Source organism: Haliotis rubra, unplaced genomic scaffold (assembly GCF_003918875.1).
Source record: "Haliotis rubra isolate DU_JTF1 unplaced genomic scaffold, ASM391887v1 Scf161, whole genome shotgun sequence".
Taxonomy (NCBI): Eukaryota; Metazoa; Mollusca; class Gastropoda; order Lepetellida; family Haliotidae; genus Haliotis; species Haliotis rubra.
This window is the reverse complement of record NW_025765570.1, coordinates 549,975-574,005: the sequence shown is the minus strand read 5'-3', so window position 1 is coordinate 574,005 and position 24,031 is coordinate 549,975. Positions and strand designations below refer to the sequence as shown.

Below are 24,031 nucleotides of genomic sequence, written 5' to 3'. Positions count from 1 at the left end.
TTAGAGCACCAATTAACATTCTTGAGTTTGTTAGATAGAGTTCAAAAATACACAAAAATGCACATTTTCAAATTAAAATAGCGAACTGAGATTATTTTCATTGTTAGGTTGGGAATATAGATCTCCATTTTGTGTCATGACTTTGGAGGCTATTATTTTTAATTGCAATGAACTTTTCCACATTATTACCTCAAGTGACAGCTGCTTCAGGTGTAGATTCAGAGGCGTAGCTACCATTATAAAACAAAGCCAGGGCTTACACATGATTTTTGCGAAAACGGTTGGGCAAGCCCTCAATACTATCTAAATATAAAGCTTTGCAACCTATCGGGCTTACACGAAAACATTGGATTGCTACGCGCCTGAGATTACACAGTAGCCGTGGGTGCATGGCTAACTCAAGCAGCACTGGAGTAAGCACGACACTATAGAACTAGGGAAATCAACATTGACAACCGCCTGAACAGGAATGGCCTGACCGCCACCCCCAACATCCTCAGTGTAATCATTGAGGAAAACACCGTGTGGACAGCGGGAATCTGTGTGTGGGCCACAAGAGCAGCTGTTGTAAAGGGGGAAAACACTACTCTTCAGCCAGGATGCAGATAGGAATCTCCTTTGGAAGATTTCCAGACTCTTCAGTTTCAGTCAACAACAACAACAAGTAATTGGCCTGCTTCTTTCGGTTGGTTGTGTCATTAGTTTCAGTCAGGTGTCGTTTATGGCAATAATGCAGAGACGATCTTGTCACCTCTTGCACACAGACTCAGACTAACCCTTTATGATATATGTCAAATCTTGTGTGGATGTTCCGAGTCACAATTAGCTTTATGTATTTGAGGTAACAGACAGGATCTAACCTTTTGCAAGTTGTTTCGGCGTATGCTTTAGAGGATACCGTACAAAAACACCATATGAAACAGGATTTGGAGCCTTATCACTAACTTTAGCTGGTAGTTTGGCGCACCAAGCGTAGGAATACATTGTTTTCATTTACTAAGACGTTTAGGGACCGTTCATAATTTATGGCTTGGGGTTGTGATGATGATTTTAAGGGGGGTCACCCATTTTGTTCTGGGGAGCTAGGGGGGTCAGCAATTTTGTACACACGTACGGGGAGGGGGTGTTCAGCAATTTTGTACATAAAATTGTTTAAAATTATACTTAGAAATTATGGGAAGGGGAAGGGGTCACTGAATTTGTTCATGACATGCATGGGGGTCACTTATTTTGTACATAAATTTTAGGGGGGGTCATTCACATTGTACATGCTTCAACATAAAAATCATCATCAGCCCCCTAGCCATAAATTATGAACTGTCCCTTAGCCATCCTCAGATGTAAAGTCGTATATACTTTGGTTCTATAACGCCAAATGTAGATGTCAAAATTAATAACTCAACATTTTACCTCATCAAAACTTGGTTTACTATACTGAAAGCCATTAAAAACGCAATTGGTATTTGTTGTCCTGAAACTTACAAAAGTTCTATTGAAGATTTTTTCCTGCGATACAGAGAATGTAGGGATAAAAGGCTGTTATTCTGGCCCATTTCAAGTTCGAGTCCCGGAGCATTCCTCTCACATGAACTTTGATACTTAAAACTGAACCTTTGACATTTCTCGTAAACACAACCACATTCATGAAACACGTTGTGCACATGCATTACCTGCACCCAGGCCCTGTAAAAGCACAAGGAATTGTGGAACTCAATCACTTTGAGAAAATGCCACACTTGACACAAGACGATAGGAATCAGGTTATCGGTATGGTCAGCCAAGGCGCTTCAGATGTGATGATTGTCATGCACTTTAATGTGCATTCATCCACTGTAAGTCGACTCAGACAACGTTTTCGGGCTACCGGAAGTGTTGCTGATCGTCCGCGACCTGGTGCACCACCTGTGATAACAGCTCGACAAAACCGCAATATCCGAGTTTCAAACTTGCGAAATCGGTTCCAAACAGCTGGTGATTAGGCAAGGAGGACAATTGGGACAAGTCAACGTCATTTCAGCGCCACAGACTTGCCAGACAGCGATGGGCAGCAAATGGGGCCAATCTTGGCAACAGGACATGGCCAGATGTCATTTTTTCAGATGAATCCAGGTTTAACTTATCCTTTGCAGATGGACGTCAACAGATTTATCGACGTAAAGGAGAAAGACTTGCGCCAAACTGTGTCCTTGAACATGATCGTTTTGGAGGGGGGTGGTGTCATGATCAGACCACAGACCATCAGAGGCTGCAGACCATCCAACAGCTGTTCCTGAGAAATGTGTGTCTTTCAATGCCCCAAAGACTGCGAGCATGTCTTGCAGCGCACGGTGGACACACACGATATTGACTGCAAGTGACCCCTCCTTTGTGTGATGTCGTTGTTGCGTCACTGATGTTGTTGTTGACTGGACATTTTCAGATGAAATTATTCACAGATGTTCACTTAAAACATATCTGCCAGTTAGGTTTTTATATGTTGAAATTAGTGTGAGTAAAGAAAGTATGAATGTCAAATTGCATTTTTAATGGCTTTCAGTATATGTGTTCACTCATCACAGGTACGACCAATGCGCCTGATAACATAAAGTATACCTATGTACAGTGATGAAAATACACCTGCTTCGAGATGTTTTAGTACTTATGACAGTGATTGTCAGGTGTGATCTTAGTGATGTTGTTTTAAAACAATTCACTGTTCTAGTGTCCCCGTAGATTCCGTATTCGACCTGGCCTACATCAACAGCTGACCCTCTTTACTGGAACGCTGTAAAACAAGAAACAGTTCCTTTACATAAGAAGCCCCGTCGGAAAGTCAAATTAGGTGCGTATTATATATCATACGGTACATTGTTTACACAAGGCCAGTCTTTACACGTACCTGCCTGGTGTATTGAACATAGGTCTCGGGTAACCAACAGCCCCGTATGAATTCAAAGGCGATCTCATTACTGTAGAACTATTATGATATATTTCGACACGTTGTGCACCTGGCCCTGTGTGCCTGCGTCTGCACTTGCACCTGCACAACCTGCATTGCGTTAGCATGTGCACAGGATGAATGAAATGCACATATTTAGCAGTACCTGTGGGTAGGAAGTAATGGGTTGACAGCTGTGTTATCGTCCTTGCCCCGGACAAAATACCACTTATACAAGATATTGACACTGGTACTATGTTGACATCCATAGTCTGGGAGACTGTGATTCCACAACAAGCCCCTGACGTGGATTCGTTTGAAACCAGTGCCGGTGAGGTGATGGAGCTCGTTGTGGAGATGGAGTGTAGGCGTGTGGCGAGGGGCCGCCTCATGATACAGTCGCCGATCTGTACATACAGTGACCACTGACAATGTTCCGATAATAAACACCAGAACTCTGGTGATGTCGAAACCTTAAGTGATGAATTTGGTATGTAATCAATACAGGCATTATGAACATTGTGCACATAACACTTCCGTCGGCTATTCCTAGCACTGACATTATCTGTAGCTTATATCGACGGACGGATTTGTTCAGAGTGTACACTGTTCGAGGTGAGGTGAAATTGGGTTTAATGTCGTGCTTGAGAATATTTCGCTCATATGACGGCGTGCATGCGTGCGTGTGTGTGTGTATGTGTGGCTGCTTGTACTAGCCCAGACTTAAGCTGATTTTATAGTGCTAGCCCACTGAGATACCATGCCGCAGTGAAGCATGAATACCCCACTCAGACACATTATACTGACTCCGAGCCGACCAGTCCTTGTTGTACCCATTAATGCCGAGCGCCAGGCAGGGACCAACAAGTACCATATTTTAACGTCTTTTGGTATGACGCGGTCGGGGATCGAACCCGCGACTTTCCGCTCCCCGGCGGACGCTGTTCGAAGACCGGACAGTATATACCTTTATGTAAATCAAGTGTAATTACTTCATCGAGATCGAGAGATCGAGATCGAGAGTTTCCTTGCACGCCTTACCACACCCCTCTTCCTGATTTAGCTTCCTACCGTTTCATGGGTTAATCCCCACCATATGTTGCGATACGAATATTTTCTAGCAGAATAATTGTTCCTCAAGTGTCTGTTTCATCTTCTTTAGTTCCCTCCACTTGGACGCCGCTACCACTATGTTTTGCAACTTATAACCAAACCAATAGCATTAACTCTTGTCTTTTTCCAAACCAACCCTGCTGTCTTCTGTCACGTTTTCCAACACCCATTTCCATTTTAAATATATCTCCAATAAATATTTATAGAAGACTCAAGTACCATCAATCACTTTCTAATGTAGATAATTTGTATAAATACTGACACATTAATGCCTGGCGTGAGAAGCTGTAACATAACTGACCTAATTAACACGCTCATGAGCTGTGTACCATCAACATGGGTTTCTTTGCAATATATCTCTAACAGTGGTGAGTGTAGTTTTATGCGGAAACGCCCAACTGCACTATTTATAAATATACTACCCATCAAAGGTTTAGACTGACTGACTGACTGAGTTTGGTTTTACGCCGCTTTTAGCAATATTCCAGCAACATCACGGCGGGGGACACCAGAAATGGGCTTCACACATTGTACCCATGTGGGGATTCGAACCTGGGTCTTCGGCGTGACGAGCTAACGCTTTAACAACTAGGCTACCCCACCGCCCCTCAAAGGTTTAGAATCACTTAAAGCACTCACTATATGTTATGTATATATATATATATACGGTTACAATTAAGAAGAAATTTCTCCACTAACTTGGGGGAACCATCTGCATACCTTATGCAGATAAATTGCACGAGGATCATGCATCAGTTTTCTGAAAATCATGTACAAATATCGTGCATGTGAACAGCTGCGTTTTGGCGAAAAGTTTTGTTAAGATTTCACCAATTTTCACTGAGTTTCATGATTTATTGAAAATAATTTTTCAACGTTACGAATTTGTTTGAAAATACATCAGTTCATGTGTAAACAGTACCTTTAAACATTATGGAATATTTAGCAAAATCTAGTTTAGAACAGTTGACTGAAGTAAGTGGCTACATTTACACCACTGAGTCTAAACCTTTGATGTGTAGTATATTTCCCACCGGATGCACTTAAGTTCTAAACCTTTGATGTGTAGTATATTTCTCATCGGATGCACTTAAGTTCTAAACCTTTGATGGGTAGTATATTTCTCACCGGATGCACTTAAGTTTTAAACGTACATGGACTGTCTTGAGTTTCGTCAAATGTGCAATCAAACCTGCTTGGGTTCAGTATAGATCTGACATGCTGTTTCATGACGGAAATACTGTATGAAATACTTCAACACTACATGCCATCTCGAGATAGACGTCACCTCCAGAGTGATGGTTAAGGGAAGTAAACAGAATAAGTTTCACGAAGGGTCCCCATGCTGGGTATCGAACACTGGTCCTCGGCATGCCGAGCGAACGATTTAACCACAGGACTACCTCACTGACCTGTAACCATATTGAAACTGAACTGACATTTCCTTTGATATACTTATTGCTGTGCCAGAGGTTTTCATGTATATCAACAAAGAGCCCATCAAGAAACTCGAAATAACACGTTCAGTCCTGTATCTGAGGATAACTGTTTGATCGGCATTCCAGACTTTGTTGAGTAAATAACGAGTATTACATATGGCTTTAAGGATAACAACTTCTTGTTTATTGCATAGAGTGACGTTTCGATGTAGATCCATACATTGTTATCAAGACGACGTTTTGCCTAATAACGAAAACCACATCGAAACTTCGCTCCCCGTGATAAACAAGAAGTTGTTCCCATAAAGTCATACGCTTCATTATTTATTAAAAGTATTGATTCCATTCCACAACTCCGAACAATGCAGCTAGATAACGAAAGCATTTACCCTTCATTTCGGTATATCTGTACTTAAGTCATCATATTTACAGCCTGTTAACTTATTACCGAACTGTCATCCACTTGCTGATTCCGTCTACTCTCCATTTCATCAGCTACGCTCTGTTCAAGCGACAACTCGTTGTTCATGCTAAGACCAATGTAGAGACGGAAGATATATACCACTCCAAGAAGCTATTAATCAGATAAAGAAGGAAGACGGTCCTTGTGTTGAGAAGACCGAAATGGAACAGCTGAACTGTGGGGAGTGGATGGCTTTCAGCGTGATCAATCGGACGACATCCTTCTGTCAGTCTCCATACGACTCAGTACTCACGGAGATCAGCACGATTCCATGACAGGAAATATCATCAGTCCACCTTCAGAACGTAGCTCACAGAACATCAGGAAACAGTTCAAGCGAACATGTATCGTTTGAAGGGGATGCATTCGTAGTCTGTACATCTCGTGGTATTTATAGAGCGTTTCTACGCTATATTACTCATCTGAAGTAACGGTTTTCATGACCATAAGAATGCAGAGTCTATTTATGCAAATCAGACTATATGAGTGTTTTGGAATCACTATCAAAATGATCCCCATGGTCCCTAGTATGGTGATCTACCTTCAGTTGTTGGCGATCTACAGCCCAATTTTACATTGTATTGTCCAGAAATAATTTTCTACTTTTAAAGATATATGCTAGCTAGTTTTAACTCAATCTGTGATAATCTAGTGGTTTTTACTGTCCTTCGTTGACAGGGTTTTATATATCATATGTATGTATTATAAATTTAGAACTAGTTTTAGTCACGATATGGCTGAAATATTGCCGATGTGACTTTAAATCTTAACTCACTCACTCACTATCAAAAAAGTGAGTGTATCTTGTCCTACCTGTGGGAGGGGTCACAAACGCATGCAAGGGCAAGTACGTATTTCTTGTTCACGTTTTATAAGGGGGACACATATGGTACCAGTCAAAGTAAGGAACAAATGTGACACCTAAAATGTACATTTAGATATATGTTTGGTGTAACTGGGAGAATGTTATCTCCCAGAGACATGTTATCATACATGATGTACCTATAAATTATCGGATCCATGAGGTGTATCAATAGATTCCTAGGATAGATCTGGCAACAAATGATTGGACGGGTAACGCTTAAAGGTTTCCAAGAGCAGGAACAGTGCGGAAGAGTGAGTGAGTTTAGTTTTACGCCGCACTCAGCAATATTCCAGCTATATGGCGGCGGACTGTAAATAATCGAGTCTTGACCAGACAATCCAGTGATGAACAGCATGAGCATCGATATGCGCAATTGGGAACCGATGACACAGTGCGGAAGAAATGGCAACCCGTTTGGACATATTTAAATCACCGTGGGGACTAAGTACAGAGGGGCGGTGGGGTAGCCTAGTGGTTAAAGCGTTCGCTCGTCACGCCAAAGGCCCGGGCTCGATTCCCCACATGGGTACAATATATGAAACCCATTTCTGGTGTCCCCGCCGCGATATTACTGGACTATTGCTAAAAGCGGCGTAAAACAAACTCACTCACTCACTAAGGACAAAGTATATCATGAGTGTCATTGTGGAAGTCGCGGTGGCTGAGCGGGTTAGGCGGTTGACTTTGTGTGCTAGCGATTAGGTGCCTGATTGAGAAAGTGTAATCCCAAATATAACATATGTTACATCGTGAGATCAGATTAATTATGAGTGAGTGAGTTAAGATTTAAAGTCACATCGGCAATATTTCAGCCATATCGTGACTAAACCTAGTTCTAAATTCATAATACATACATATGATATATAAAACCCTGTCAACGAAGGACAGTGAAAATAATAGATTATCACAAAATGAGTTTAAACTAGCTATCATATATCTTTAAAAGTAGAAAACTATTTTTGGACATACAATGTAAAATGGGCTATTGATCGCCAACAACTGAAGGTAGATCACCATACTAGGGACCATGGGGATCATTTTGATAGTGATTCCAAAACACTCATATAGTCTGATTTGCATAATAGACTCTGCATTCTTATGGTCATAAAAACCGTTCATGGAATAATTGGTGACATGAAACAGTATATTTCTTGCTTGCTTTGACGTTGTGTACAAGATTGCTTTGGAGCTATAATAGAACATGTAAGTAAACATAAATTTCAACACGCACGTAAAAAACACAAACTATTTTAAGTGTGTTTTAGTTTGCTTGTCAAAGCTATGCTGACAGGTTGCTTACCATCTGTTATTGTCTGGGATTGTCTGGATGAGCAGCATTTCACCACAGAGCATCATTAGGCATGACACCATACACTGCGGAGGTGGGGGACTAAGAATAGCACAAACCATTAACTCAACAGTGTCATTTTAAAGCTATCGAAGCTCGAGCAAACTGCAAGCGTAGATGTTACTGTTATCATCAATAAAGAATATAAACTATCCACAAAATTGAAATGTGAAGAAACTATTTGTTTTATGGTTACCTTGGTGTTTATATCTGTATTTTTAATATTCGTATCGTGCGATTGTGAAGCGTTTTCAAATGTTTATATGGGTTGGCATTTAAATATTATCTATGTAAATGTTGAGATTTATAGCTGATAATATATGACTGACTGACTGACTGAGTTTGGTTTTACGCCGCTTTTAGAAATATTCCAGCAACATCACGGCGGGGAACACCAGAAATTGGCTTCACACATTGTACCCTTGTGGGGATTCGAACCCGGGTCTTCGGCGTGACGAGCCAACGCTTTAACCACTTGGCTACCCCACCGCCCCTGATAATATATGAGTTTCATAAATGCCAACATATCAGGGTGAACTATGCTCTTCGGAAAGTAGTGATTATGAATGCATGTCTTTATACTCAGAACTAGTACAAAGATATGTGATTGAATCAACAAACATCCTGTGCAAGTACCTGGGTACCTGTAAAACTTCACACTGAAGCCTTTGTTTACACGTGCCCCCCACTCGTGCTTATGTTGTTATTCCTGATTGTCTGTGGACGATTATTTCTGTCATCACTATTGATTTTGCTTAGCACACAGCTGTGATTTACATAATTCCAGTCAATATTTGTGGGTGAACCATGCGGCGCCTGTAAGATGAGGTGCTGTTGTCAGAATGCAGTGGCAGACAGGTTTCAATCTCTAAAACACAGACGATTGAGCACGTACCGTCAAATCAAATAAACGTTGGGTTCAAGTCCCAGATTTTCGATATCATCTTATCCAAGTTTAATCTTTAAACGTTTAAAGATAAGATATATATGTTTTGTGTCCGAGAAACTGTAGTAAATATTTCGTAAACATCGTACAAAGCTATGACATATTTGGATATTTCCAAGTGACGACACTGGGATTTCCCACAAGAACTAAAACGGAATTCACGATTACATGGTCAGGTCACATCGTTTAATAACCAAGTATATCAGAGACGAAAACCTACTTATATGATACGTGCGGAGGTTTGGTTCATGTGATAAGAGATACCATGACTGCCCTACCAAATGACATCTTTCACGTAAATGTCAATTAAAATTATCAACAATACAATTTGAATAATGTTTGAACTTTAACTACACTTTAAGCCCCAACGAAAGAGCAGGAGATTAGTCTCCAAGACATTTTGATATGAAGAGGAACAGAATGCGACCTAAGCCCCTATACTGTGAAGGGAAACACATCTAGTGATATCCAACCATTGATAAGAGGAACAGAATGCGACCTAAGCCCTTATACTGTGAAGGGAAACACATCTAGTGATATCCAACCATTGATAAGAGGAACAGAATGCGACCTAAGACCGTATACTGTGAAGGGAAACACATCTAGTGATATCCAACCATTGATAAGAGGAACAGAATGCGATCTAAGCCCTTATACTGTGAAGGGAAACACATCTAGTGATATCCAACCATTGATAAGAGGAACAGAATGCGACCTAAGCCCTTATACTGTGAAGGGAAACACATCTAGTAATATCCAAACCATTGATAAGAGGAACAGCAGATCGCAATCGTGCCATTTGACGGTAAGATTAACGGATTTCTATCCACAGTTTTAATGTGAAGAACAAAGGTCTCAGGATTCAAAGTAACGTGTATCACAGATAAATGTACATCGAGCATGAATTTAACACTATTAACATGTAGCTGACAACTACCTGTCTCGTGTGCATCTCTCTCTGTGTGTGTGTGTGTGTGTGTGTGTGTTTATATATATCCATATAGCGTGTGCTCTTTTAACTTATGTACTGAAGTAAGATCTGTCTGTCTGAACAAATATAACACCTATGAATCATGCATCAATCATCTTTATTCAAAGCAGTCGATAATAAACCCTAGTATACATTTAATATGAAGATATCGTTACATATTTCAGCGTTTTGTGTGTACAGCAAACAATCAGAAAACAATTATCAGTTGCAAATATAATAACATTTTATTCAATGTATTGATCTAGTCATAAGTGGGTGGGTAACTTATTTGATCACTGGTATCGAAACATATTTTAGGGATGATTTACGTACCTGGATACTCCAGGGAGATGACCTAGAGTCAGAAAATGAAGTACTACTTTCCTGGCAAGTTTCAGACTGTTCAAGTAGCAGGATAAGAATAACAGCAGATCCTTTGAAATCCTCTGAAATTGATTCACGTAAATGTATCATGTATTAGTCTATGGTGCAAGTAAAACTAATTTTTCATCATTGTACCAGCAGTCAAACACATAAACGGTTGAAAAAAAAATACACAGAAATTCCTAATGACATTGACGCTCGAAAAGTTGGTACTATACTGTATATCTTGTATGACTGTCATTTGTGGTTATGCAAGCCAGTACCCATTGCCTCACGGGCACCCTGAGTCGGCACATGATGTCACAGGGATCGCCCTTCACTCTTGGCGCAGAGTTTCTACGGGTTGTTTTATGCTATGTGATTGTCGTTGGAGTATCAGTCGTCTGCGAAGATCAGCTCATGCGTGTTCATTTAGATATGTCAGTAGAACGGCCGGCCATGACAAAACATTGACGTCAGCAAGACGTGGGTGGACCTGCTGCTTGAGATCTAATGTTATCTTGTTGAAGAATGTTCCTCGTATAAGGGGCATCTTCTTGTACCAAACCTGATCCCAGTGTGCATAAACCTTGCCCCAACACGCATCCCCATACCAATACCCCCCTTTCCTTCAAACGGATGCACGTCTTGGACATATGGGTAGGGCCTGCTGTTCACCTCTCCGCCGCTATACCTTGACACTGCACGAAGCGGATTGAATCGACCTCAAGCGCTAAACATTACTCCTGCCGAACGTAAATGCCTCGTGACTGCTATAACCAAATGGACGTTGTAATCGACTGTCGACGACCTAGACCTCACCTGGATTGATTTGTGATTGATTACGGCGATTTAATAATGACCATAAAGAACATTATTTGCGTTGTTATTATCATCAACTCAGTTGTATTTTATACATATTTTTCTCTATTAAAGAAAGAAGACTAACGCTTAGACTCTGTTACAGCTCCATGTAAATTGAAAAGGAGTGAGTCAGTTTAGTTTTACGCCGCACTCAGCAATATTCCAGCTATGTGGCGGCGGTCTGTACACAATCGAGTCTGGACCAAACAATCCAGTGATCAACAGCATGAGCATCGATCTGCGCAATTGGGAAGCGATGACATGTGTCAACCACGCCGGCGAGCCTGACCACTCGATCCCGTTAGTTGCCTCTTACGACAAGCATGGGTTACTGAAGGTTCATTCTAATCCGGACTTTCACGGGTTAAATTGAAAAGGATCCCCACTGAGAAGAGAGACTGGACACGTATTACATTTACAGCATTTGCATTACAGGCATTGCGGGGTCGATGGGGAAACTGTATGGTTCAGGGACTGTGAGACAGGCAACGTGACTTCTATAAATAAAGCTTCATATGTGGTTGATACTGGTTCCATATTCCATAAAATTGTTTTAACATCAATTCCTTACCATTGGTATATTTTACAGGAGAGGTTTTTCAATCGTAAAATGTGAATTCTGCCAACAGGTTCAACGTGCTGTGTACATATGTTGCGTTCTCTACATGCAATGTTTTCATTAGACAGGGAAGCTATACAAGACAACAATGTATATGATCAACAATACACTATAACTGAGGTGTACGTAAGTCCCAAAACATTCAAAGTCAATTTAAATCAATCCAACATTTTTAATCGTAGAATATGTGTGTTTTTAATATGTGGATAAATGTGTCTAAACCGCTAACGGCTGAAGGGATGGTGTAAATCCATGCAGGAAGCAAATGTACTTAAGTCCCCATGGTCCCTAGTATGGTGATCTACCTTCAGTTGTTGGCAATATATAGCCTGTTTTTACCTTGTATTGTCATCTATATTTAATTACTAGTTTTAAATTCAAATCTGTGATAATCTAGTTATTTTACTGTCCTTCGTTGACATGTTTTTACAGTTTACCATTAATTACTATGTATAAAATTAATTGTTCTCGTCATGATATGGCTGAATTATTGCCGATGTGACGATAAATTTTAACTTACTCACTCACCCATAACTGAGGTGTTACAGTTGGAAGCGACAGACGGATTAAAGAACATTCTGGAGTCAGCAGCTGATGCAGCTGTGATCTGTTCCCATCTTCACCAACCATTCCTCAAGAGCTTGGTCGATCCAGAGCAGTGAGATTCTGTACACGGCCACAGTGTCAATTCTTCATTCTTCGAACTGACTTCTCACGTGTATCCTCTGAGAGTCTGCCACGAGCGCGATATGAAAGAGAGCAACAGCTGCGCCAGCCAGTCTAGAAGAGACATAAACAGAAATCAGATACTTTGTATCTTGCTGTAAACACGATTGACGTTGACAATTGACATTGAATAATCCAAAATGAATCCAACAGGATCGGTTTTAGAACAAATTAACGATATAGTCGTACGAGTACGGACTTATGCACTATAAATGCAATATATAGTGCACCAGAGACAGATCTGCTAGGCTTTCTTATTATGATGCTTTAGTGAATGAGTGTAGTTTTACGCCGCACTCCAGCGGTCTGTAAATAATCGAGTCTGGACCAGACAATCAAGTGATAAATAGCATGAGCATTGATCTGCGCAATAGGGATACGATGACATGTGTCAACCAAGTCAGAGCCTGACCACCCTATCCCGTTACGACAAGCATGGGTTACTGAAGATCAATTCTAACCCGCGTCTTCACGGGCTATGATGTTTTATGATGCTTTAGAAGTACAACATAATTGATGTATTAGAGGTGATAAGGCATATACGTTCAGGAATTATCGCTTTCGATCATTTTCCAAATGATAACACTCGAATAAGTAGTAAACCTCAGAGAACGACTATATAGCACTCATTTCTTACAAAGTAATATCTCTTAAGATTACAGGTTTTGACTACTTGACTTCAGTACAGTGTTGAGTTTCATCTTCGTTAGAGTAATGTAGTAAATTGTAGACCCTTGGCTAAGGCATTTACCTGATGGTTAGTAAGCAAATGCCTTAGCCAAGGGTCTAAAATTTGCTCCCACTTCTGCATGAATTAACTCTGATATAGTTATCGCCAATATCGAGAATGACCTTCACCAACTAGCGCTTGACAACGGTACAAGAATCTGTATCGAAACGTCGCACTCTCGTAATAAAGAAGTTGTTATCCATAAAGTTTGTAAATTTTGTACTTCCCATCTTCTAAAATGCCACTCAAAGAAGTTACCTCAGTAGAGTTTAACATTGATTTACATGTTTTGATTATCAACGGTCGTGGTATATTATGTTCATTTAACTTCAATATAATTTACTTTAATAACATTCGTTTATATGTTTTCATTACCAAAGACTGTGGCATTCTCAGTGTTAAAGATTAAACTAACCTCAAGCTCTCTAATTAGCGGGCTAGTCCATTTTGCGCAAAGGGTATATGCCTGTTGTTGTTTTAATTACTCCCTCATTTGCTGTATGACTAGTGGGAGTAGGACTAATGGGACATGACCGATTTCAATTGTTTAGACTACAATGACACTTCGATCATCATGCATGTTGGTAGGATGGGAGGTCATGTTACGCCAATTTTACAATCGTCTTAGCTAAAAGTTACACCCGTTCCACTAACCGATCTTAGGCCGATCGTAGCCGGTCCCGATCTTACGATCCGATCTAAGCTTAGATCGAGACTTTTTTCGTGCCAGAGATAGAGAAAAAAGTTATCTCCTTTTGTATAGTCTAGCAGACGAAGGAAGTAGTTTTGGAACCAAGTGAAAACATGGAGAAAAAAACTCGAGAAAAAATATTATGGTAGTGAGCACCTTGGTTTAAGGTGCAAGTGCGCGTGAACTCTGTAACTCTCTAACTTATGACTACTTAGAGAATAGTTGTATTTCATGAAATCTGTATATATTTATATATATTTTAAAATATTATATTTATGCAATGGTCAGTATCGATGACGTCAAATCCTCCATTTCATGTTGTATTATACGTTGTATGGGAGCGGTGTTAACATAAGCAGTAATACTTGTTCACCAATCCCAATTCATCTTCATGAATAAAAATATGTTTAAATCAATTGATTGAGCCGTCCTAACGACTTGGTACAGTGATCCCAGCTATAGGGTCATCTGCCCTTTGTGGTGGAGATAAAGGTGATCTGGGCGGTTCCTGCAGAATTGGGTGATGTGGGTTTTCTCCGGTAATACATTTCAGAATTGTGGTACTGTGGCTGCTTTAGGGCTCATTTATCAAAAACTCTGCTGACAGTAATTTTACTCTTGTTACATTTGTTTTGACTCGCTGTTGTTCATTTTGTGCCAAATGGAATCCGTTTCGGCCGGCGGGTAATCTAGGCTGATACTTTTATGCTTACACTTTTAATTCAGGCTGCTATTCCCTCAGATCACTTTGAAACACAATGAAATAGTACTTGTTTTGCAGTTTATCAATTGTACTTCTTTACGTAATGATTGCAGGAAATATGGCGGACACCAATGAGCATGAAAAGAGAATAACTTACGGAATGAAAACTTATAAGAAATGAAACCAAATCAAAAAGGTAAAACAATTATATACCAGTGAATGGTATTTTGTCATAAACGTCACGATTGTCGTCGGTGGGCATCAATTATACTAACCACACAAACCTAAAATTGTATAATTGTAACTTATGTTCTTTTAACACTCCACGTTCATGTAGAGAAGACATGTAACACAATATATCGCTGGATCACACAGGGCTTCCACTTTATGCCTGCTGTAGGTGGATCAGCCTGCCTATATATAAACCTGGCGGGCGGCTTGGATGCCACAGCATCTGGGTAAGCGGAGGGGAAAGGCCGCGTATATCGGGCCACTCACGCTTTGATCCAGCACCAGAACGATTACATAGCGTCAGCTGTCCGTGATGAAGGACTGTAGAATCATCTTCCTTGGATCAGAAAAGGTTGGCAAGTCCTCACTCATTCACCAGTTCATGGAAGGTTCCTTCACAGACGACTATCGTCCTACAGTGGAGGAAAGCTACAGAAGGATGGTTCGTCTCCCAGGTCAGTGGAAATAATTTTCTCCTCTCCCTTTGTTTCACCTGACTTAAGTCTTTAGCATCGCACAAATAACGTTGTTTCATATAATGCATAGGTCAACCGGTTTAGCAAAAAGGTCAAATTCGTATTGATATTCATATTGATACTAATTTGAAGACATGCTGTTTTGAATTGATGTGGCTCTCCACAATTACACAACAAATGGTGTGTAAGAAACAACACATCATTCTGTCAATTGCCGTAATAGCGCCATGGTGGGCACACAAGCTCTGCTAGTTGGAGGTAATAAGTTAAGAACATATGCTACCTTTAAGGATGAATATCATCCTGAATTTTATTTATTTAGCCACATGCCTCGCTCTTATAGACGTGCCTTAGCACTTTTTAGATGTGGTATTGCTCCTCTAAGATTTGAAACTGGACGTTATAATTGTACTCCTCTAAAAGAAAAGAACATGTTTTTACTGTAATGATTTTATTGAAGATGAATGTCATGTTTTACTGCACTGTCCACTTTATTTTTTTGAAAGAGGTGTCCTTTTTAGTAAATTTGAACAGCTTATTGTGAGCTTTTTGTCTTTTAGTGGCTTTGATAAGATCCCATTTTTACTGTCCAATCCACAGGTGTCTTTTAATACAGCCAAAACCTGCTTTCTTATCATTCGGCGTCGACATGCCCTTTTATATTCTTAACTTCGTACTGTAAATATGTATTATATATCCTATATTCTTTTAGTTTTGTATTTTATATGATATAGTCTCTCATAAGTCTGTAAAGATTGGCTCAACGTTTTATTATTCCCTTCTATGTACATATGTATGATGTTGAGGTGAGACTCAAATAAATTATCTGTCTGTCTGGTTTCATGTTTGCCAGCCATTAGATATGACTTTGATGAGAAACCAACGTAAACCTGAAACGTCAGATCCGCTGGAATGTTTTGTTAGCCTACATTTGTTTTTGTTTAGATGTCGCATATCTTTTTAACGTTAAGAATACAATGTCATTTACACATTTGTTTATCCTTACTTTGCCATCGCACTACGGGGGATTAACAGTCACTGTGTTTATACAAACACATGGGTGATATAATGCCACAAGCGCTCGGAGAAGTAAGAGAACTCAACTAAGGATTAGTAAGTAATGACCCGTGACCATGTGAACTATGTCCACTAAATTAAGTCTTTTGAAAACAAGAATGCAAACAAAATATTTTCACTTAAATTGAACATGAACATGTAATGTGCTGTGGTCAGTTCGCAAATAACGAATGGGTGAGTATATAAATACTGGGAACGCTTGTGGCACAGGCCTCGGAGTATATAAATACTGGGAACGCTTGTGGTACAGGCCTCGGAGTATATAACATTTCTAGGAACCTATATAAATACTGGGAACGCTTGTGGTACAGGCCTCGGAGTATATAAATACTGGGAACGCTTGTGGTACAGGCCTCGAGTATATAAATACTGGCCTCTCGAGTATATAAATACTGGGAACGCTTGTTGTGGTACAGTACAGCTTGTGGTACCCTCGGAGTATATAAATACTGGGAACGCTTGTGGTACAGGCCCGGAGTATATAAATACGGGAACGCTTGTGGTACAGGCCTCGGAATATATTGTGGTACAGGCCTCGGAGTATATAAATACTGGGAACGCTTGTGGTACAGGCCTCGGAGTATATAAATACTGGGAACGCTTGTGGTACAGGCCTCGGAGTATATAATACTGGGAACGCTTGTGGTACAAGCCTGTTCCCCTAAAAATAACTAAGGAGGAGATGTAACCTTCCGAAGTTTGCTTGGAGTTGTATTCTCACCAGAGGAATGGAAATAAAAATCTAGTGCATACCCATCCATTCTACCCTTTCAGCATGTACCTGGTGTGTGGATAGGTATATAATATCCAATTTTCGTTATTAAGGCCAAAGAACTTAGCAAATGCATTTGTACATGAGGCGTTCGGTCTCGACAGTTGCTGGTGAAACGAACTCAAATATTGACATTATTATTGGACATTGTCCACAGATAGGTTATAGTTTTGTGTGGAGGCTTAAAACTAATAGGACATTATGGAAGTCGATTTTGTCAAATTATTCATTGTAGGTTTCGTCTAGGCTGTAGTGATCCAAAATTATCATAAATTTGAAAGACATATCTCAAACGATCCCTCCTGTTCGTGCGGCGCTAACCGTGAAGATACACAACACTATCTGCTTATCTGTCCAAACTACGCTGTGTTAACAAAATGATGCGGTATATTATAAAAATGGGTACAGTTTAAACAGAATTCTGGATGGAAATGGTGAAATTTCTGATCTCGATAACCTAGCTTTCTTAAAATCTGTATACCTCTTCATCACTGCTTCTTGTAGATTTGGTACCAAATATGGTTGAAGAAATGTTAGCTTTAAGAAATATATCGGTTGTAATAATGAAATTGCTGTTGAAATATTAACTATCATCTGACTGTACATTAGCCTTGTGGTTTGTCATGTGATTATCCTGTATGATAATTTTGTGTTTTATTTACCTTTGTAAATTGTATTAGAGCGGCATTAATAAAAGCTTGTAGCTTGTTTGCCAATCCATTCGTTTCACGAATAAATACGTTTAAACCAATAGGAAATTGACGACTCCTGCTGTTCGTTGTTCTCCTAATCAGAATGCCTGGTTGGTTTACGTTTGTCATAAACTGAGGTATCCACATGTGTTCTGAAAAAAGCAAGAGCTGAAAGGGCACGTTTTGAAAATAAGAATTGTGTAAAAAGTAGTGTCAAAGCCAAACCAATACACATGTCACAAGTAACTAGCACAAATATTGCATAGAATCGATTCACATTTTTGACAGAAAAGTCAGCTGTGATAACAGGTCCTACGGTTGGTAACAATAACACCAATCTTGATTTAAACAGTATTTTATTTCCCGAAACACATGTAATATACAATAAAGAATAATAATATACAAAAGGAAAAGAGATCAGCAAACAAGCCCATATTGATGATTCACCTAAACATCAGCTTTTATAACTAATGAGTATAAAGATACATTTGTGGAAATTACAGAAAATGCGCAGACCAATGTTTTCATAATATTATAATTTCGAACTAAATACAGCATATGTACCACACTTTATGAACAAAGGTTGTACGAATTTGTGTTCGTTTTAGAAAAGGAAATTATTGGTAGATCCTGATATTTTTTTAAATATTGCGGGAAACGGAATATTACTAAATTTTAAGGTTTTAGTTCCCTTGTTTGCAAATTTCAAATTCAGGAATATACGTCTTTTTCTGATATCAAAAAGCATACTCTCTTGTCGGCACTGTGGGCTGTTACTGTCTATAGATCCATCCATGAGCAAAAGTTGCTGGATTCATTAATTGTCTTAGAACAACACAGAATATCTTATTCTTACTTGTTGCAATGATCCCTATTGTTCCTGAACAATAAAAGAAGCCATTTGGCATTCCCCGCTTCAAACTCAGCTTAGATACAAGCATCGCTAAATTCCTCATACATTTGGCACTTAATTGAGATGATGAAATCAAGTGAAGTCTGGTAGGTTTGCAAACAAACGCTGTGCTTGGGAAACTACACTTGTTTTAGAAAAAGCAAATCAATTACGATTTGACACTGCGTCATTGCCTCCTGTGTGAGTGATCGATTCGTCTACTTGTGAACAATGAGCAGCTTTATGAACATATATTGATGCTATAAATGTCGAGAAAGAATATACCGCAGTGTGTTACAATTTATGGTTTCTGTTTCAGATGGTAACTATGCCAACATAGAGATTCTTGACACGGCAGGGAAATCTGACTTCCCGGCTATGAGAAGGTTGAGAATCGAGCATGGAAATGCCTTCGTTGTCGTCTATGCTGTAAATGACGAACATTCATTCCAATCAGCCCTCAGCCTCTGCAGGCTCATCTTCTCCATCAAAGGTGGGTCTAGCTTGCAACATTATGCAGATCCGTTTTGTTGCTTACTTAACAATCAGTACAGATTCAAAACGTATGTTCCAGCTGTTACAATCCACCACAATCCGTAGTGATATGTTTGGTGTGATATTCATTTACTGTCAACACGCACGCATGCATGTACATACCCACACACGCACCCACAGTTATACGCGTTTGTAGTTTGTTGCCGACGTCACCAGTATTAGGTACAGAAAACCCTATTTTGACACGGAGTTTTCAAGACATGCTTCTTTCGACCGAGTCGACCGTCCATGAGAATTGCACAGAGTTAATTGAGCGTCGTGGTTTGATTTTGACGTTGGCGTACACGTCTATCAATGACGCCCCACACGTGTTCAGTGGGAGAAAAGTCAGGACTGAGTGCTGGCCATGAAATGCTATGTAAGTTTTGCTGTTTGGGGTCATTGGCACACAGCATGATTAGCACTTGCTTCTTGAAACACGAAACGTTGCCCAACACATTTGTGAGGTGGCACCTCGTGTGGTACAATGATGTTGTCCTGATAGTATTAACCGGTGACTATCATGGACTATATGGAAGCCACGCACTGTGAAGTCGACAGGGCACCTGCATTTGTCGGAATACATGTGATTAGCGCAATGTCGATTATCCCAGTGCTGGCGTTCCCTGCAAAACTGGAAACTGGGGGGTGGTGGGGTAGTCTAATGGGTAAAGCGTCCGCTCGTCACGCTGAAGACCCGGGTTCTATTCCCTACATGGGTACAATGTATGAAGCCCATTTCTTGTGTTCCCCGCCGTGATATTGCTGGAATATTGATAAAAGCGGCGTAAAACCTTACTCACTCACTGCAAAACTGGATGATAGACGATTTCTATTCTGAGACGTTTCCAACGTATTTATCGAGGCCGTCGTTCGGACTAACGACCTAAGCTGCAGTGGCCGCCAATGAGGTTCTGGAGCTGCGGCAATCATCAACGTTATGTGTTTTGTTAGTATCCGTCGTACACCTGCAGGTGACAGACTTAGAAGATGGAGTGTTGGGGAAACAATATCCGAACGTGTTCTCGCCTACAATATGCGCCTCGTGTGGAACGTGGTGGTTCAGTACGTTGCAAACGTCGTGTGATCAATACTGTTGCTTCCTTCCCTTCTGAAGATTATCTGTGTTGAATTTATTACCCTTAACCTTGGTTTCAAGTAAGCAATATGCGCCTGTAAAGGTTAGATTTTCTTGTATTACGATGCAATGTTTATGCGTACGTCCTTACACAGTTGTCAATAATCTTGTCTTTACTGTTACTTAACAGCTTCTAAAATGTCAATAAAACGAGTTCATTATGCATCCGCTACCAACCAGGTTTGACTGACAATGATTACAGGTATCACGCACTGTCCCAGGTCACTGCTTCATGACTGTTTGGTTACTTTCTTTGCCTGTATTCCTGTAGTTTCGCACTCAAAATCAATTATCACCTGGTTGTTTGCATAACATCTTGACAGTATTTTATTTTTATTATTATATTCAAGGCCCTATTTTTGTTTAAAAATACGACTTTTTTAGCCTTTAAGGTAACATCACGAACATATTCCACATTACCAAAAATACAAGACACTATGTGTTAGCCCAGTAGAAAACCCCTTAAGAGTCGCCTCAAGAACAAGTTCTGTTTCACGTATCGTTAATTGCTTGGAAGCAGTCCATCCCAGTCACACTTGTTTGAGTACATATTGATACTTTCAGTAGCTGCATGTATATGGTTCTGGTTTCCGCTGCAGGTCGAGCAAATGTCCCTGTCGTCCTCGTTGGCAACAAGTTGGACTGCGACACGACAAGGAAGGTGTCAACCGAGACCGCCACGAAACTAGCCCGGGATGAAATGGGTTGTTCTTACGTGGAGTCCAGTGCCAAATGTAACCTGAACGTTGATTGCTTGTTTGATGTATTGCTTCTCAAGAAGGTCCAACAAGAAGAGGTTCAGGATGGTCAACCGAGGAAAACAAGGAGGAGTCATAGTTCAAGGTCACTGTGTTCCCAGGGCAGCACGCGCAAACAGCTGCAGAGGAACTATAGTGTGTGCAGCTGTGTCATGGCAACGTCCGACAAAAAGAAAAAGCATGTGCATGGGTGCAAAATCATGTGACACTAGGCACATTACTATTTACCCTCATCCCAAGGGTAGAAGATGCATTTTATCAAATATGAGCCGGGTGGGTTCGGAGCCTTTGTGAAGTGGTGCAGTATAAAGACGCTGTGATGTTATAATGATTGATCTTGCTGTAACTCCGAGATGGCTTAGAGGAAAGCCGTGACATTTGTAGGTGTGACAAGGCTTGATGGCACTGGCTGGCTGATGGTGGTAACGCGACACCCAACTATATAAAGACACTGTTGGAAATGTCAGTCTGTAATGCTGCTATTGAATTATACCCTTTGGGAAAAGACAACTTAGGTATTTTTTATTGACACATACAGCGAAAACTCTTCATACCAGACTGCAATGTTTGCACGAAAATATCTGTACAGGAGGACGCAGTGGACAAGTGCTTCGATTTCACTGTAACAGATTTCATGTGGAAAACTTACTCGGTGTATGCTCGTAGTATCCAAATGGATAACGAAGAAAGCGAGCTCCATAAGACTTTAATCCCGCGTGATATTACTTTTTTAAGCACAGTATTGAGCATGTTATTTTTTATACATTTTCATTGTATTTCTATGTTATTATCTGGGTTTATAACCCTTGCGTCACTGTTCACAATGTGTAATAAAATATTATGCAAACATAATCGTTTACAGTTATATTATCTTTTCAAAACTATTTCAATCGTTGCTGGTCAGCGTTGTCAACTGTACGTGTATGCAGAATGTGTGCACAATAACAAGCAGATTTAGGCACGCATAGTTGTACAATATTTTCTTACACACCCGTGGGTGAGAAACCCATGTGAGAAAACTGGTATCACACATATGTGTGAGATCGATTTCTAAGCCCGTGATTGGCTACTCCATGGTGATGACCCAGGGTCAGGGTATGACGGACTACTTTCCTGATTAAAATTCATTGATAAGTTACTCGTGCTTCAATCGAACAGAAACCTGTTACTCGTGCAAAAAATACCCCTTTACACCTACCTGTTATTTTCGCGATTGCAACATAAACAGGTATTTATAAAATGAGTCACAAGTAGAATAAATATAACACAAATCTATTTATTTTCTAATTCCTTTTATTAAAACTTTTGATTTCTAGTCATGAATTCAAAATGGCTCCAACAATCAGTGATACCCGTGTAAACAATTATGTGAAAATCACCGTTAGAGATAAAGCCCTTGATTCCCTTCGAATATTCAAAATGTACAACACTGGTACTTTTACTGGAGAGATGCGACAAGTGTCACGTCTTGCAAAAATACCTGACTCGATGACGTCAGTGCCTGTCCATTGTGAGATCGATTTGCCTCGTAGTTTATTTGATGCATTGATGAAGATGACATTTTTCACTGAAACACATGATGAAGACCCACTTCCAGCTCCGATGATACTATTGTGATTCCAATGTTATCAAATTCACTCATGAGAATCTGAACCAAAACACACTTGTTGAAACAATGTACAACATGGTACGTTTTGCAAGGCTTCATGAGTGCAAATGGCGGCACACGTCCTTTCTATTCAATCGAACATGTACAGGAACGGTTGATCTACACATAAGTCATTGCTCAAGATATTCCTCCGACGCATGATAATGAAAAGTTTATGTCTTGATAACTTACAGGATGTAATCAACTCACATTTCATACTGACAACTCCGTAAATTCCGTTACATTCCAAGTGGCAGTTTCTGGCTCGGGAAAACGAGAAGGATGTGGCGAAGAAGAGTAGTCCCCCATTGACAGTGAACGTAACCTCAGCAATGTCACATTCAAGCACACTAGGTGCACCTAATTACACACACTCAAAAGTTTTGGCTCCGGTCGATGGGAGAACATTGAACGTAAACTGGTACACAAGTACAGATCCCCAATGTGCAGAGATATCCAAAACAATCTTCCGATGACGACAACCACCAAGCGATAACGATGACGTCACTCGCTCAAATATTTTACGCTTGCAAGAATTAAAATCATCCACATTTGCATGGTATCATCATCGTTTCAGAGGGTTTAATTACTTTTCTGTGATCTTATCTAGTTATCATTATCACCATTGCCTTGATGATGCGAAGAGGTGGCAGAAACCTTTTTGTGGAGGGTCACCATGGGGATGAGTAGTGATTAGGAAGCCAAGTGACGTCACTCATTCATAAACGTTGTGTTGTGTATTATTGCGCACCTACGATGAGAAAACATGAAATTTGAATCTATTCGACCATAAAATGGTGCGATTTTATGGTGTGTAAGAAACAGATTACTGTACTCGTGTCTGTCAGATACCATTTATCTTACAACTCGTTATTTCAAAACGTATTTAACTCGCTTTCGCTCGTTAAATACGTTTTGAAACAACTCGTTGTAAGATAAATGGTATCTGACAGACACTCGTTTAGTAATCTCTATTTATAAGTTACTCGTGCTTCAATCGAACAGAAACCTGTTACTCGTGCAATAAATACCCTTTACACCTACCTGTTATTTTCG

General features: G+C 40.1%; 1 protein-coding gene and 1 long non-coding RNA gene across 2 annotated transcripts; both read left to right on the top strand.

The window, feature by feature from the left end:
• Window positions 1-582: 582 nt before the first annotated feature.
• Window positions 583-2,792, top strand: LOC124271529. The gene is made up of 2 exons (XR_006897067.1): window positions 583-664; window positions 2,702-2,792. It is a non-coding gene; the product is annotated as an uncharacterized LOC124271529 (long non-coding RNA).
• Window positions 2,793-15,292: 12,500 nt separating this feature from the next.
• LOC124271524 (ras-related protein Rap-1b-like) lies at window positions 15,293-21,819 on the top strand. The gene is made up of 3 exons (XM_046706667.1): window positions 15,293-15,443; window positions 19,217-19,390; window positions 21,169-21,819. Exons 1-3 carry the CDS (start codon window positions 15,302-15,304, stop codon window positions 21,531-21,533), a joined length of 681 nt encoding a protein of 226 aa, XP_046562623.1. The 5' UTR covers window positions 15,293-15,301; the 3' UTR covers window positions 21,534-21,819.
• Window positions 21,820-24,031: the final 2,212 nt, after the last annotated feature.

What these genes read in the sequence shown, in the direction of transcription:
- LOC124271524 (XM_046706667.1), top strand. Translation starts at nt 15,302, where the DNA reads ATGAAGGACTGTAGAATCATCTTCCTTGGATCAGAAAAGGTTGGCAAG. An exon ending in AAGGATGGTTCGTCTCCCAG is followed by an intron (nt 15,444 to 19,216) that starts GTCAGTGGAAAT and finishes TTTCTGTTTCAG; the next exon opens with ATGGTAACTATGCCAACATA. An exon ending in GCTCATCTTCTCCATCAAAG is followed by an intron (nt 19,391 to 21,168) that starts GTGGGTCTAGCT and finishes TTTCCGCTGCAG; the next exon opens with GTCGAGCAAATGTCCCTGTC.